At 50.2% G+C, this 14,715-nt stretch overlaps 1 protein-coding gene across 2 annotated transcripts in view; it reads right to left on the minus strand.

Annotated features, from left to right (window-relative positions):
• Window positions 1-14,562, minus strand: part of UBE2J2 (ubiquitin conjugating enzyme E2 J2) — a 17,076-nt gene extending 2,514 nt beyond the window's left edge. The window contains exons 1-5 of one of the 2 annotated variants that reach the window (XM_003793183.3): window positions 14,370-14,562; window positions 9,549-9,679; window positions 7,183-7,223; window positions 1,123-1,225; window positions 893-1,031 (exon numbers count right to left, since the gene is read on the minus strand). In XM_003793183.3, coding sequence (XP_003793231.2) covers window positions 893-1,031; window positions 1,123-1,225; window positions 7,183-7,223; window positions 9,549-9,679 — 414 coding nt within the window. In that variant the 5' untranslated portion in view covers window positions 14,370-14,562. Of the gene's footprint in view, window positions 1-892; window positions 1,032-1,122; window positions 1,226-7,182; window positions 7,224-9,548; window positions 9,680-14,198 lie in introns of both variants that reach the window. The other variant, XM_023515172.1, reaches the window with a different exon arrangement.
• Between the last annotated feature and the right edge of the window lie 153 nt (window positions 14,563-14,715).

Genomic DNA, 14,715 nt, shown 5'->3' on the forward strand with positions numbered 1-14,715 from the left:
AAAGGTGGGCGGCGCCCAAAGCTCTGTGGGTAGGGTGCCAGCCACATGCACTGGGGCTGGTGGGTCTGAACCCAGTCCAGGCCTACTAAAACAACAAAACAAAACAAAACAAAAATAGCCAGGCATTGTAGCAGACACCTGTAGTACCAGCTACTTGGGAGGCTGAGGCAAGAGAATCGCTTGAGCCCAAGAGCTGGAAGTTGCTGTGAGCTATGATGCCACAGCACTCTACCAAGGGTGACGTAGTGAGACTCCGTCTCAATAAAAAAAGAAAAAAAAAAAAGAAAAGCATTCCCACAGCCCCACCCCCTCCAAAGTCCCCTGAAGAAGAGATCCCAACAGATATGGACAGCAGGTTCTGACAGAGAGGACTTAATGTGGATAAAAAAGCAGGGTCTAGGGCCAGGTACAGCCCTGTAATCCCAGCACTCTGGGAGGCTGAGGTAGGTGGATTGCTTGAGCTCGTAAGTTTGAGACCAGCTTAAGCAAGAGCAAGACTCTGTCTCTAAAACTAGCTGGGTGTTGTAGCGGGCACCTATCATCCCAGCTACTTGGGAGGCTAAGAGGATCGCTTAAGCCCAGGAGTTTGAGGTTACTGTGAGGTATGAGGCCACAAAACTCTACCAAGGGCAAAAGTGCAACTCTGTCTCAAAAAAAAAAAAAAAAAGAAGTAGAAAGAAAAAAGCAAGGTCTAGAAGGCTTAGGGGAATGTGATGCCAAGGACAGTGTCCCAGGGAAGTGGGGATAACAGGCAGGAACCCTGTACAGCGTCTACTTGCTGAGGAAAAAGTTGCTTAGTTTCAGGAACAGAAAACAGACCCAGACACAGGGTGGAAGGCCAGTGCACCATCCATCCCACAGGGCCAGGAGAGGGATCCTCTCTACACCTCACCGTGAAGTCCGATGTCTCTATACTGCCCAGGGTGGGTCCCTTCTCCACCATGAAGCTCAGGAGCCCCGTCAGGATGGTAGAGACAGACCATGCTGGGTTCCACGTGTCCGGGTGGAAATCCGTGATGGAAAGACACAGCCTGCATGCAAGACAGGGGCTCCATCAGCAGGAGCACACACTCCACGCAGCCACAGCCAGCTTCAAAGCACCTGGCTCCTGGGAGGCCTTACCTGGTATTGCACTTAAATCTTCCACTGGGAGTTATCATATAAATACTAGGAGGCTTGAAAGGAAATTCTCTGGGAAAAATTAGTTTTCCATGATAATAGCCACCTACATCAAAACAGAAAGAGGAAAGCACCTTGTCACTGTCCACAGCAGGAATCCTAGAAGTCTTGACTCTGCCCACTAGCCACCCGAGCTTGGCTCCACATCCCCACTGCCCTGTCTACCCCACACCAGCTCACAGGCTCACTGACCTCTGCCTGGTGACCCCACATCATCCCATCAGCGCAGCACACGTGCCAGGCCCACCCCCATTCCTGCATCTCTTTTCCTCAACCGTCTACAGAGTCAAAAGGGAATGTGCAGGGGCCAATGCCCGCATGTCAGGAGCTCTGAATCTAGCTGAGACCACCACCCCTACCTGGGTCCTGACCCAGCCAATACTCCCTTCTCCTGTAGTACTCATTTCTCCCCACCCAACTATGTACAGCAGCCAACAAGTCTCCCCTGAAACACTCCCCACTCATACCCTCTAATTTCTACTGACTGCTACCACCCTGACATGGATGCCCTAGAGAGGAGGGGAAGTGGTCTCCAACCAGGCTCTTGGCTCCATAGTGCTCCACCAAACCTGACCTCAGGCCACCCAGCCCACTGGTGTCTGGTCTCCCCAAGGGCCACTCTGACCCACCAACTCAAAACCCTACCTGGTTTGGGTCCTTTACCCTGGGGCCTCACTCAGCCTCATGGCTGCCCATCAGGAGTCCCAGGACAAGATCCCCAGCCAGCACCTCCATATGGACCTACGGATCCCCTGTCAAAACTCCAGACACTATACTGTCCATACACCACTGCCCCAGATGCCACATCTACGACAGAATTCCTGCTACTTCCCCAAATGGCAACTCCATCCTCTTAGTCAGACTGAGACCTAGAAGCTCCCCACCCACATCACAACCCTCCAGCAAAGCCTAGCAGCCTCACCTTCAGATCAGTCCAGAGCCCAGTGCTCTGGAAAACCTCCCCTGGCCCCTGCTCCACTGACCCTTGAAGAGGCAACATCAGGGGAGCTCCATCCCTGCCTAAGACCTCACACCCTGGTTGCTCGGTTGGTTGGAAATGTATAGTTTCAGGCCGTCCCAGGGACTTGTGCACATGTGTGCACACATGGCATTGGCTCTCAGGAGCCCTGCCTACGCCAGGCCTGTGTGTAGTGTGGTCCTGCCTCAAGGGGTGTGGACAAATTAGTCTCCAAATCACCATAGGTTCCCCACTGTTCCAAAGCTATCCTGCACAGAGTGCTGTGGTATCACAGCTCACAGCAACCTCAAACTCTTGACTCAAATGATCCTCCTGCCTCAATTTTTCATTTTTAGTAGAGACAGGGTCTCACTCTTGCCCAGGCTGGTCTTGAACTCATGAGCTCAAGCAATCCACCCACCTTAGCATCCCAGAGTGCAATGAATTCTTGCAATTTTAGGTCACCTCGGCATCCATTTGAAATCTAAGTTGTCTTTTCACAGTGGAAGCAGGGCAGTCCCCTGCTGTTTCTAGTTTTACACTACCTACCCTGTGCTGGCTCCCTCCTGCTATTCCTGCCTGAGACCACTGTGGGATCAACAATGGAAAGGAGACATGAGCAAGTGTCATCTGCAAAGCCAGCCTGATATGCAGATAAGTCGACCCTTGAGAGGCTACTGTGCCAGAAATGACACTGTGAGGACGCTCAGGATCATAAGGAAAGGCCCAACTGGAAAATGAGCAAAAAACTGTAACAGAGGCTGGGCATGGTAGCTCATGCCTGTAATCTCAGCACTCTGGATGGCCGAGGCAGGTGGACTGCTTGAACTAACAGTAAGACCTGTCTGAGCAACAGTGAGACCCAGTCTCTACTAAAATAGCTGGCATTATGGCAGGTGCCTATAGGCCCAGCTACTCAGAAGACTGAGGTAAGAGAACCCCTTGAGCCAAGAGTTTGAGGTGGTTGTTAGGTTGTTAGGTATGATGCCATGGCACAGAGTTGAGACTCTTCTCAAATTAAAAAAAAAAAAAGGAAGAAAAAAAGAAAAGCTAGGAACAGGTACTTTTCTTTCTTTTCTTTTTTTTTTTTTGAGACAGAATCTCACTCTGTTACCCTTGGTAAAGTACTGTGGTGTCATAGCTCATAGCAACTTCAAACTGTTGGGCTCAAGCGATTCTCTTGCCTCAGTCTCCCGAGTGGCTGGGAATAAAGGTGCCTGCCACAATGCCCGGCTATTTTTAGAGACGGGATCTTGCTCTTGCTCAGGCTGGTTGCAAACTCGTGAGCCTAGGCGATCTGCCGGCCTTGGCCTCCCAGAGTGCTGGGATTATAGGCGTGATTCACCACGCACAGCCCAAACAGGTACTCTTCTGTCTTTCTTTCTTTTTTTTTTTTATGAGACAGAGCCTCAAGCTATCGCCCTGGGTAGAGTGCTGTGGCATCACAGCTCACAGCAACCTCCAACTCCCGGGCTCAAGCGAGTCTCCTGCCTCAGCCTCCCAAGTAGCTGGGACTACAGGCACCCACCACAACACCTGGCTATTTTTTGGTTGCAGCCATCATTGTTTTTTTGGCAGGCCCAGGCTGGATTTGAACCTGCCAGCTCAGGTGTACGTGGCTGGTGTCTTTGCCTCTTGAGCCATAGGCACCAAGCCCCAAACAGGTACTTTTCTAAAGAGGATGCAGGAATAGCCAATGTGCACCTGTAACTATACTCAGCTTGCTACTAATTGGCTAGTATGATTTACATGGCAAGAAAAGTGCCATTTTTAGCTTAGCAGAGGGTGGTGGTAAGATGGGCACCCTCCTGCCTCACTGTTGGGAAAGCCTTTGCTGGTTGAGAGATGCACACACAAGGGCACCAAGAACCACACACACGAGTACTCATAGTACCAGCACTAGCACAGGTGACAAATGGGCTGGATGAGGAACTCAACTCTGACCTTGGCCCAAAGACACCCAGTGACTCTGGACCATTTGCTGAAAAGACTGAGCTGCACCACTAAACTACTTGCGCACCTCACCAAACATCAGCTGCTACCGTGATGTGTTGCTGAGTCTGGCTCTCCACTCTGGTCTATGATCTGTGTCTCTACCCTGACAACAATGGGATCTTCATTGCTGGAGTGAAATCTTAAAATAACTGACTCTACTTTTTTCTTCTATTTAAAAATTGTTTTAGCTACTCTAACCTTTTCATGTAAATCGTACAACAAACATGCGTTCTACAAAAATATTAAAACTGTATCCAATCTAAAGACTAATTTAAAGGTAACTATGTAGCAACACTTGTAGGAAGCCAGTTATGAACTACTGAGACAGGCCTGCTTGGGGAAGTAGAACAGCCAGGAAACCCAACACAAGGACAGGCTAACACTAAGCCAAACAGATGTAGACCCCTCAGAGGAGCCACCAAGAAGGAAGGGAAGAGGCATCAGAAAGGAAGCTATCAATAGTGTCAGACACCAGAGACCAAGAATCCAAGAACAGAGAAGAATCCTAGATGTGGCATCTCAGGAAACCCTGACAGGGAGAACATGGAGATTGAGGCTGCAGACAGTTAAGGGCTGCAGACAGGCAGGGGCAGCCTACAACAAGGAGCAGGCAGCTGGGGTGGGGGCAGCAGTTAGTGCTGCTTGTGGGGAGATGCAGTAGGAGCAAGCTCTACCTCTGAAAGGAAGCTCTATAAGATTGGGCAGGTGGGCTGTTCTGGTGACAGAACCAGCAGAGACCACATCGGGGACACAAGATGAAAGCACAAATGACTGGGCACCCCCCACCATGTCCAGCCATGGGTGAGTGGGGACAGTTCATGCTCACCAGCAGTTCAAGCCCTGCTGGTCTTGTTGAGGGGAGTAGGGTCTGGTTACACAATAAATATTCACTATTTATTTGGGAAATATTAAAACCACAAAACAGGGGATGGCGCCTGTGGCTCAGTGAGTAGGGCGCCAGCCCCATATACTGAGGGTGGCAGGTTCAAAACCAGCCCCGGCCAAACTGCAACAAAAAAATAGCTGGGTGTTGTGGTGGATACCTGTAGTCCCAGCAGCTTGGGAGGCTGAGGCAGAAGAATCGCCTGAGCCCAGAGCTAGAGGATACTGTGAGCTTGATGCCACAGTACTCTACTGAGGGCAAGAAAGTGAGACTCTGTCTCTTAAAAAAACAAAAACAAAAACAAAAAACAGGGCAGTTCCCATAGCTCAGTGGGCAAGGCTCTAGCCACATGCACCAGGGCTGGTGGGTTTGAACCCAGTCCTGGCCTGCTAAAAACAAAAATATAGCTGGGCATTGTGGCAGGCACCTGTAGTCCCAGCTACTCAGGAGGCAGAGGCAAGAGAATAGCTTAAGCCCAAGAGATGGAGGCTGCTGTGGTCTGTGACACCACAGTACTCTACTGAGGGCAACAGTGTGAGACTCTGTCTCAATTAAAAAAAAACAAACAGGGCGGCACCTGTGGCTCAGTGGGTATGGTGCCGGCCCCATATACCGAGGGTGACGGGTTCAAACCCGGCCCCGGCCAAACTGCAACCATAAACAGCCGGGCGTTGTGGTGGGCGCCTGTAGTCCCAGCTACTCGGGAGGCTGAGGCAAGAGAATCACCTAAGCCCAGGAGTTGGGGGTTGCTGTGAGCTGTGTGACGCCATGGCACTCTACTGAGGGCCCTGAAGTGAGACTCTGTCTCTAAAAAAAAAAAAAGACTTTACAGAAACAAACAAACAAACAAACACACAAATCAAAAAAACTAAAACCGTAGCATAACCCATTGCCAAGTATAAGAGCACCATTCATTCTGGTGTGTGCTCTTCACAGGGTTAGCAGCAGGTGTATGACATGCAGACTGGCCTGAAGCAAGTCTCTCCTCATCTCCTGGGACTCATTCTTGATGTGACTTCAGCACCCACCACACTAGTCATTTCAAGGGGCTCAGTCAGCAACACCATGATGGCACGCCCAATCTGCAGATGTGCTTTCCCAAGACAGAGTACCCGCAACTGGGCTTCCTGGGCTAAAGCAAAAGCTGCAGTGAGGCTAACAGCCCCTTCGCTGTGCTACCTCCACCCTCACCCTCCATAGCAATCCCAGCAGCCCAGAGTCGTGGTTTGCACACTTCCTTCTGGCAGCAGCACTCTCCTCCCATGAGATCCTATGCAAGATCTCCACATGTAGGCAGACAAAAGCCTGCTGCCCAGCTACCTGGACCCCACTCTGCTCTGGGCTTGCCCCTAGGATAGTGTCCAGAGAGACTCTCAAGCTGGTCCGGATCCCAAGGCTGGCACCAATCTCCCCAAGAGCCCCAGAAACTTGCAGACTGTTAACTCCCCAATCAACTATGTAAACAACACCAAAGACGGCGGGTGGTACCTGGTGACTGGGAGAGGCCAGGCCTCTTGGCAGCAGCTTGGGGGGCTGAGATCCCAGACAAGCCCTGCAGCCTCCCTAAGCCTCAGCTGCCTCAACCACACGAAGGGGACTTGTGCTTAGCTTAAGGACTATTCTGAGGATCGCAAGACACTGAACATGCCCAACACATACTAAACACTCAATAAATACTTCTTTCCTTCCTTCAATAACATTCGCGTGGGTCTTTAGAAACAGCAGAAGATGGGTGGTGCCTGTGGCTCAAAGGAATAGGGCACCGGCTCCATATGTCGGAGGTGGTGGGTTCAAACCTAGCCCCGGCCAAAAACTGCAAAAAAAAAAAAAAAAAAAACCCCAGCAGAAGAATAAGGCCATTTTCCACTCTGTTTATCCTGATCTGTTCTTCTCAACTCTATACCGGGGGGTCTGGAAAATACTAATACTCACAGGTGGCACCTAAAGATTTAGACACACCAGCAAAACCAAACTCTGAGCAAACACTTTTAGTAGGTGGGAGGAATAAGAGGATGAGTTCTAAATAAGTCCAACTTAACCAACACACATTCAAAATAGATTGTTACATGGAAACAAAAGATGTTTAACAGGCAAAGTCTATTCAGAATGCAAAAACTGTAAAAAATGAACAAATTTGTCTTGTTCTACCTCAGAACTAAAGACTTACCTTCATAAGGAGTCATCTCAGGGCCTCGTACAACATAATGCCTAAAGGAGAGAAAAAAATTACTGGGATTTGGGAATGTCAAATTCTCCAAACTGAGTCACTTCAAGGCTAGGTTTGTAGCATCCATCCAAACTATATTTGCCAACATTCAACCAAGCACACAACTGCAGGGTAAGTACTGAATGAAAAGCACTCCAGTCTCCTGTGCTGTAGGAACTGTAGCCAATTGCCACCCTTAAAAGGCTATACTTTCTAAATTTTCCACAAAGTGCTTTTGTTTCTACAACGCAACACGCAAGAATTCTCTGTAGTCACTAAACTAAAATTATAAAGGAATTTTAATTTCATAATACATTTTTTTTTTGGAGACTGAGTATCACTCTGTTACCCTGTGAGGAGTGCTATGGCATCATCACAGCTCACAGCAACCTCAAATTCCTGTGCTCAAGCCATGCTACTGCCTCAGTCTCCTGAATAGCTGGGACTACAGGCATGTGCCACTATGACCAGTTAATTTTTCTACTTTTTGTACAGACAGAGTCTGGCTATTGCTCAGGATGGTCTCAAACTCCTGAGCTCAAGCAATCCTCCCACCTTGACCTCCAGGAGTGCTGGGATGACAGGTGTGAGCCTCTGCACCCGGCTTCATATACATTTTACATATCTTATCTTACCCACTGTGCCCAGCTTCATATATATCTTATCTTACAACATGCACACAGGTGAACGAGGGCACAGCTAGTGACATGAAGCTGGCTCTATGTTCCTCCCCACCTCCATGCTGATGTTCCTGGAAAAACCAGACGTGACCTCTGAGCAGCTGTGCTGGAGGAGGAAGCAGGACAATGTTGACTACACCACAGCCAAAGTCCTCAGAGAGCTCAGACTAGAAGAAGCAACAAATAAACGCTACACTTCCCTATGCAAAAATAAATAAGGTTTCTCCTATACTGAACCCCTGCTCTCCTTCTGGAGTCTGGAACTTTGGTAGCTGCCTAGAGGTGACAACTGGTCACCCTAAAATCCCTGGCACTGAGTCTGATGAGCTTCTCTGGTAACCACATGTCAAATGGGTCATTCTCTGAGAGGAATCTGGATGCCTGTGCATGATTTCCTACAGACTTTGTCCTATGCACCTCTTTGCTTTTCTGATTTTGCTGTCTTTTCACTATATAAATTTTAACACAAGTATTCCTTGTGAATCACTGCACCTGGCTGGTCTTAGAGACTCCCCCCTCCTCGGCCCTCAGGTCACACATCGGGAGGGGTTCTCAACACAGTGAGGATGTTCCCACAATTCACAGAAGTAGAGGTAAGCTGCTTACGAAACCTGCCAGGGTGAGGCCTCCTCTATGAACTGGGGAAGGTGAACCCCTGCTCCATTTGGAAAATATTTTTAATTCAGTTAAATCTCTTTTGTCTCTGGTATAAAATAATTTATAAGTATTTTTTAAAGATCAAAACATAAAACATCCTGCTTGGTGCCCACAGCACAGTGGTTATGGTGCCAGCCACATACACCAAGGCTGACAGGTTTGAAACCAGCCTGGGCCAGCTAAAACAACAATGACAACTGCAACAACAAAAAAAATAGCCAGGCATTGTGGTGGGTACCTATAGTTCCAGCTACTTGGGAGGCTGAGGCAAGAGAATCACTTAAGCCCAAAAGTTGGAGGTTGCTGTGAGCTGTGTTGCCACAGCACTCTACAGAGGGCGACATAATAAAACTATGTCTCAAAAACAAACAACAACAAAAACAAAAACATAAAACATCCTTCAAGCAAAGAGAAAATGCTTTTTTAATGCCTTAGCCTTACACTTTATTTCTTATAAATTTACTAGAAAATTTGGTAGAGGCTGTATTTCTCTAAAGGTATGTGTAGTCTCCTAACTCCAACTTTGGCCAAACAGCTACTATGAAATCAATGTTTACATGACACAGGTGCTCAGGGGCACGTGGCCTGAGCCAGTGCCAGGGCTGGAGTGCCAGAATCCTGTTCCCATTACAAGCGCTCTGAAGCAAGACAGGCTACCTGCCAGCATCCAGAGCAACGAGTATAGGGAAGGCTACTCTAAGTCCTCAACCTGCAAGGTGTGTGTGATCAACAGCTGTGAACCCTGTACAATCCAAATCCTCTTGAAGAACCCCAGCCTGAGTCAACAGGACTCTGTGGTGTCTCCCACACGTCGTCCTCTGGGAAAATTAGAGAGTATCCACTCACACCTGGGTAGGGTGCCAGGACAGCCTGCCCACTGTCATGGCCAGAAGGACCAGGCCAAGGTGACCAGCCTAGGTGACCAGGCTCACCTAGCCAAGCCAGGAGAGAAGCTGTGTATGACAGTTGTGCAGGAAGACAAAGCCTTACCATTCAAGAATATTTGAAGGAAGGGGCTCAGCACAGATGTAAGGCACCGGGTCTTTCTTAATCCGAAGGTAGTCCTGCTTCAGTCTCTGGGTTGCTGTTGTTGGAGCTCTCTTACTACTGTTGCTGCTCATCTATTAAAAACAAATGTTTACATTTATAGAGAATGAGAGATGGACAATAACTCTTCTCATCCCAAGTTCAGCAGCAATACTCCTCTGCTCTCGTTTCTGCAGCCCATAATTCGTTTGCATGTGCACATCTCCTGCCAGGAACCCAGAATCACAGCCAGCAGGTCACTCTAACTTGCCACCCACCCAGATGTCCAGAGGTCCTCAGGGTCCTTTTCCCATCCATCTTGCCACCACCTTTCACTTATGCAATGTATGGCACAGGTGCAAAGATAAAGAGAATCCCAAAGTCTCAGTTCTGTCCTCAAAGAATCTAAATGGAAATAAAGACAACGATCTTAAAGGGCCATAGGTAGGTGTGCTGAAGCCTGGTCCAGATCCCCAAAACAGTGGTGCATGTCTTCCAAATCTGAGCTCAGTGATGCCTTGTGGGATTGAGTATTTACACGAAGGAAAACTGAAAGTACCACAAACCAGCTGACCTGCCCCAAAACCTGCTGGACAGTATTTACCATTGGTCACCAGCAAAAGGAGCAAAGGAGTCTCATTCTGAGGCCAGAGGAACAGAGACTCTCGAAAGCCCCCAAGGCACTGGTTGGGCACAGGAGAAGTCATGCCTTCTAGGTAGATGGGGCCGGGCCACAGGTGGACAGGCAGAGCCTCAGGGTCTGGCAACAGCACTGGTCACTGTGTTAGGAACCCAACACATAGCTAGGGGTGGGATTAAGACTGGCCAGGGAGGCAAACCCGGGGCAGTGCCCAGAAGACCTTTGGGAACAAGCCTTACAACAGATCACATCTTCTATTAAAAAGGCCACATTAGTAGCTCAGCTCGACAGTACTGAAGGCTAAGCACAGGGGGTGAGGCAGTGCCACCACTATTCAAGAAAAAAGACTGGAGGCCAGGCATGGTGGCTCACGCCTATAATCCCAGCACTTGGGAGGCTGAGGTGGATTACCTGAGCTCACAGATTTGAGACCAGACTGAGCCAGAGAAAGACATCGTCTCTAAAAAAGGAGCTGGGCATGTGGCGGGCACCTGTAGTCTCAGTTACTTGGGAGGCAGAGGCAAGAGAATTGCTTAAGGCCAAGAGTTAGAGGTTGCTGTAAGCTATGAGGCCACAGCACTCTACTGAGGGTGACAAAGTGAGACTCTGTCTCAAAAAAAAAGAAAAGAAAAGAAAAAAGACTGATCAGGGACCTGGGACTCCTCAGTTACATTCTAGAAGATGAAGGGAGGGTAGTGATCGGGACACTGGACTCCTCACTGCCACAGACATCAGAATAGCTCCAACTTGATCTCTTTCATATACTGGAGTTTCTCATAACTTAAGATGGAAAGAAAAAAAGGTCTGCAGCTATAAATAAAGTGTGAAACCACTAGTCTAAAATATGGAAACGAGGACGTGGGGATATGCAGTGATGGAGAGAAAAGGACCAAGAGACATTCCTCTGGTCTAGAATGGGCAGGCTAGGTGTGGGCAGTAGGGCAGAGGTGTCCACACCTTCCCACTACTGTCAGCCCCAGACCACTGCAAATGCCACCTTTCAACAACACACTGATAGTCAGGGCTCCCAACCTGTCTCATATGGCACTATCTGACCAAAAGCTATAATGACAGTCCTGGACAACAGCGACCATGAGCAATAGCCAAAGACCTCTACCTGACCTCCCAGTCCATACAAACCTGAAGTCTGCCCCACACCAGCCGTGGGGCCGCCTTTATCCTTAGGGTTCCCTGTGAATAGCTGTATGCTCATCTCACCAAAAGGTTTCCACACACTTGGCTACTATGGACTCACTCCTCAGAGTAATGTCACCACCAGATGATCTAGTGTCTGCCTCCCCACCAGTGTTAGCCCCAAGGCTTGGTGCACTCACTCCACACCCCCAGGACCCACAGTGGCTCAGCCAGACATCCCGCAGTGCACGCCCATCTTGTTCATCTTTCTGGGATCCCCTTCCCACTCTTATCCCACTGACCCTAATGCAGGATCCCACTACTTTTCCTGCCCAGTGTCTCCCAGTTGCTCCAAGCCTCTCCGCTCCTAATCATTCCCAGTTCAGGCCATCTTGTACAGTGACTTCAACATAAAGTTCTGATCATACACACACACTCCCCAAAAGCGCCTGAGGATCCCCATCAACACATCCTCCTGTCTGCCAATCCTTGGACAAAGTGGCCCCAGTCACTCTCCTGGCTCCCAACTCCCAAGACCCCTGACAGAGCCTGAGCTCCAAATTCCTCATCAACCCACCCCTCCTTCTCACAACTTGCTTCTCTACCTAGTCTACAGGTGGAAAACTCACCTAGGCCCTTTCCAACCCAGATGGAAGGCCACCTCCTTCAGAAGCCTCCCTGATTCCCCTTGTCAAATGCCTCCTACTTGGTCCTTCACCTGACTGACACATCATGCATGGGTCTTTGGAACCAGCAGAGGTGAGGGTAGGCTCTTCTGCCTGGCTCTGCCATGAGTGCTCCCACTGGGAGCAGGGCTACAGTCCCTCAGCTTCTGGCTGGAGAAGTCAAATGGGCCAGGTAACAAACTGCAATGATCCCAAAGCAGAACTGCCACACAGTACTTGTTTCTTCTTTTTTTTTTTTTTTTGAGACAGAGCCTCAAGCTGTCCCCCTGGGTAGAGTGCCGTGGCATTACAGCTCACAGCAACCTCCAACTCCTGGGCTCAAGCGAGTCTCCTGCCTCCGCCTCCCAAGTAGCTGGGACCACAGGCGCCCGCCACAACGCCCGGCTATTTTTTGGTTGCAGCCGTCATTGTTGTTTGGCGGGTCCGGGCTGGGGATACGAACCCGCCACCTTAGGTGTACGTGGTTGGCGCCTTAGCCAGTTGAGCTATAGGTGCCGAGCCCTTGTTTCTTCTTTTAAATGTTCACCATGAAGTTAACACTCCACCATATGCAAAATAACTCTGGCTAACTGAAATACAACGGTATTCTGACTCAGCTAAGCAGTCAGATTGGATGCTTTATCAAGATTAGTGGACATATTTTTAAAGGTAGTGAATAGGCACGGAAAAGTGAAACACGTTCTGCATGGTCAGTCATGACCAAACCTCTGCCCCATCCCTGCTGAGAGGTGTGATATGTAAAATCACATTATGATACAATGGCTCAGTTTCCTCAACTATGTCTCCTCTGCCTCACAGAGAACAATGCTCTTCAGGTCCAACCCAGAGGTTTGAGGAGACTCTTTCTCCAAATTCTCCCTATCTGAATATGACAGCAGGAAGGGCATGTAACACTACAAAGAAATCAAAATAATGTGAAAACACAGTATGAAGCGTATGTGACTCAGGTTCCCTTCAAATAAGTCTTGATGAAGAACATATAGTATATCATACTTAAGGGAACAGCTAAAAAAATAAAAGGCACAGGTAAAAGCCGCTATCACATACACACTGCAGGAAAGTAACCTGCATCCCCACTGAGGGCACAGACCCTTCAGGTCCATGTTGTTGTGGGATGCCCAGCACACCTTCACCTCACTCCTCTTTTCTCTAAACATCTCTTTTCTACCCTGAGTGTGGGTAATCAGGTGATCTTGTGCCAGAAGATCTTGCCTGGCCATCAGATAGACACGTGACATGTCCAGGCCCGTCACAAAAGCATCTTCCTTTCCCAGCAGATTGCTTCACAGACTGGATAGAGGCCCAGGGCTGAAGAAGGCAGCCCTGCCACCACTCACACACCTGCCTGAGAACGGAGCTGCTACAAATGAGGTCAACAGTGCCAAGCTGTGCACAGATTACTGATGCAAATCCTAGGCATCTACATTCAACCCTTCCTAAAGTCTCCATATTGAACTTTTCGATTAAATGATATCCTTAATTTCTCTTCCTTTGAAGCCTGATTATACCAATTTCACTCGCCTGGACTGAAAAGAGTCCTGACCCCCCTACCCTGCCCATACTTCAACCCATGCGCTCTCATAGCTCTCACACTGCGTTGTCCTTAGCTGCCTCCCCGCTGTGCTGTGGGCTTACCTTATTTGGGTCCGGCAGAGGGTTGGGAACTATCGTGAATTACACGCACACCTGCTAAATGGTACGCCCTGAAAAGACTAGACGCTTACACCTGGCCAAGGGCTGTGCTGATGGCCTGAGCACAGGTCGGGGTTTGGATCAGGGCTTCCAAGTCCACCCCAGCACGCCGGCCGCCTGGACCCTGGCTTCCCACTCTTACCGCTTGGATTTTCTGTTATTTTACACCCAGAAACACAATCCCGACCACACTCGTTTCTCTTGGGGTTTATACGACAATGTGGGGTTCCAACTGTTCAGGGGTGAAGCGGCGGCGGCGGGCTCAACGGCAGCGCCCCCTAACACACTCCTCAGGACACATGTACAAATCAAGGTCAATACTGCCTCGTCCGAGAAGTGCCCACGAGTGTCCCAACTAACTGGAGGCCTTTTCATAAGAGAACCAGCCGCGCGACCAACCAAACTCCCAACCCGGCGGTGGCCGCCCCCGGCCCGGAGCCCCGGCGCCCCGCCGTAACCGACCTCTGGTTCTGCGCAGGGACGCTCCGGGCCGGGGCCCCGCGGGCGGCGGGAGCTAACGGAGACGTCGATGTAGAGTCCCCCGCGGCCCCGCGCCCCGGCCCTCAGCTGCAGCTGACTCCACGGGGCGGACAGGCAGCCCGAGGCCCCGGCGCAGCGGGAGCACGAGCTCACCTCTTCCTGTCGCCGCGGGTGGGCCGCCGCCGCGCTCAGGCTCGCGTGGTCGAGACCGGAGCAGGGTGCGAAAGAATGGGGCCCGCACCAGAGAGAGCCGCACCACGCCGGAACGGAGCCCACCGCACCCGCCAAAGCACCACCGCCGTCTCCAACTCCACCTCAGCTTCCAAGATGGCTGCCTACGGGGCGGGGCCTATACGCAATTCCGCTTCCGGTGTGCGGTTTGCCAGTGGGCAGCCGCTCTAGGCAGCCCGGAGGACGACGCCCACGTCTCTGTTACCACCGGCCCCAGCTAGGCCACGCAGCGGTCTACGGAGAGAACTGTCAGCGCGTGCGCACTGAC

This window comes from Otolemur garnettii, unplaced genomic scaffold, assembly GCF_000181295.1.
Source record: "Otolemur garnettii isolate 467f Iridium unplaced genomic scaffold, OtoGar3 scaffold00067, whole genome shotgun sequence".
In the NCBI taxonomy this organism is placed as follows: domain Eukaryota; kingdom Metazoa; phylum Chordata; class Mammalia; order Primates; family Galagidae; genus Otolemur; species Otolemur garnettii.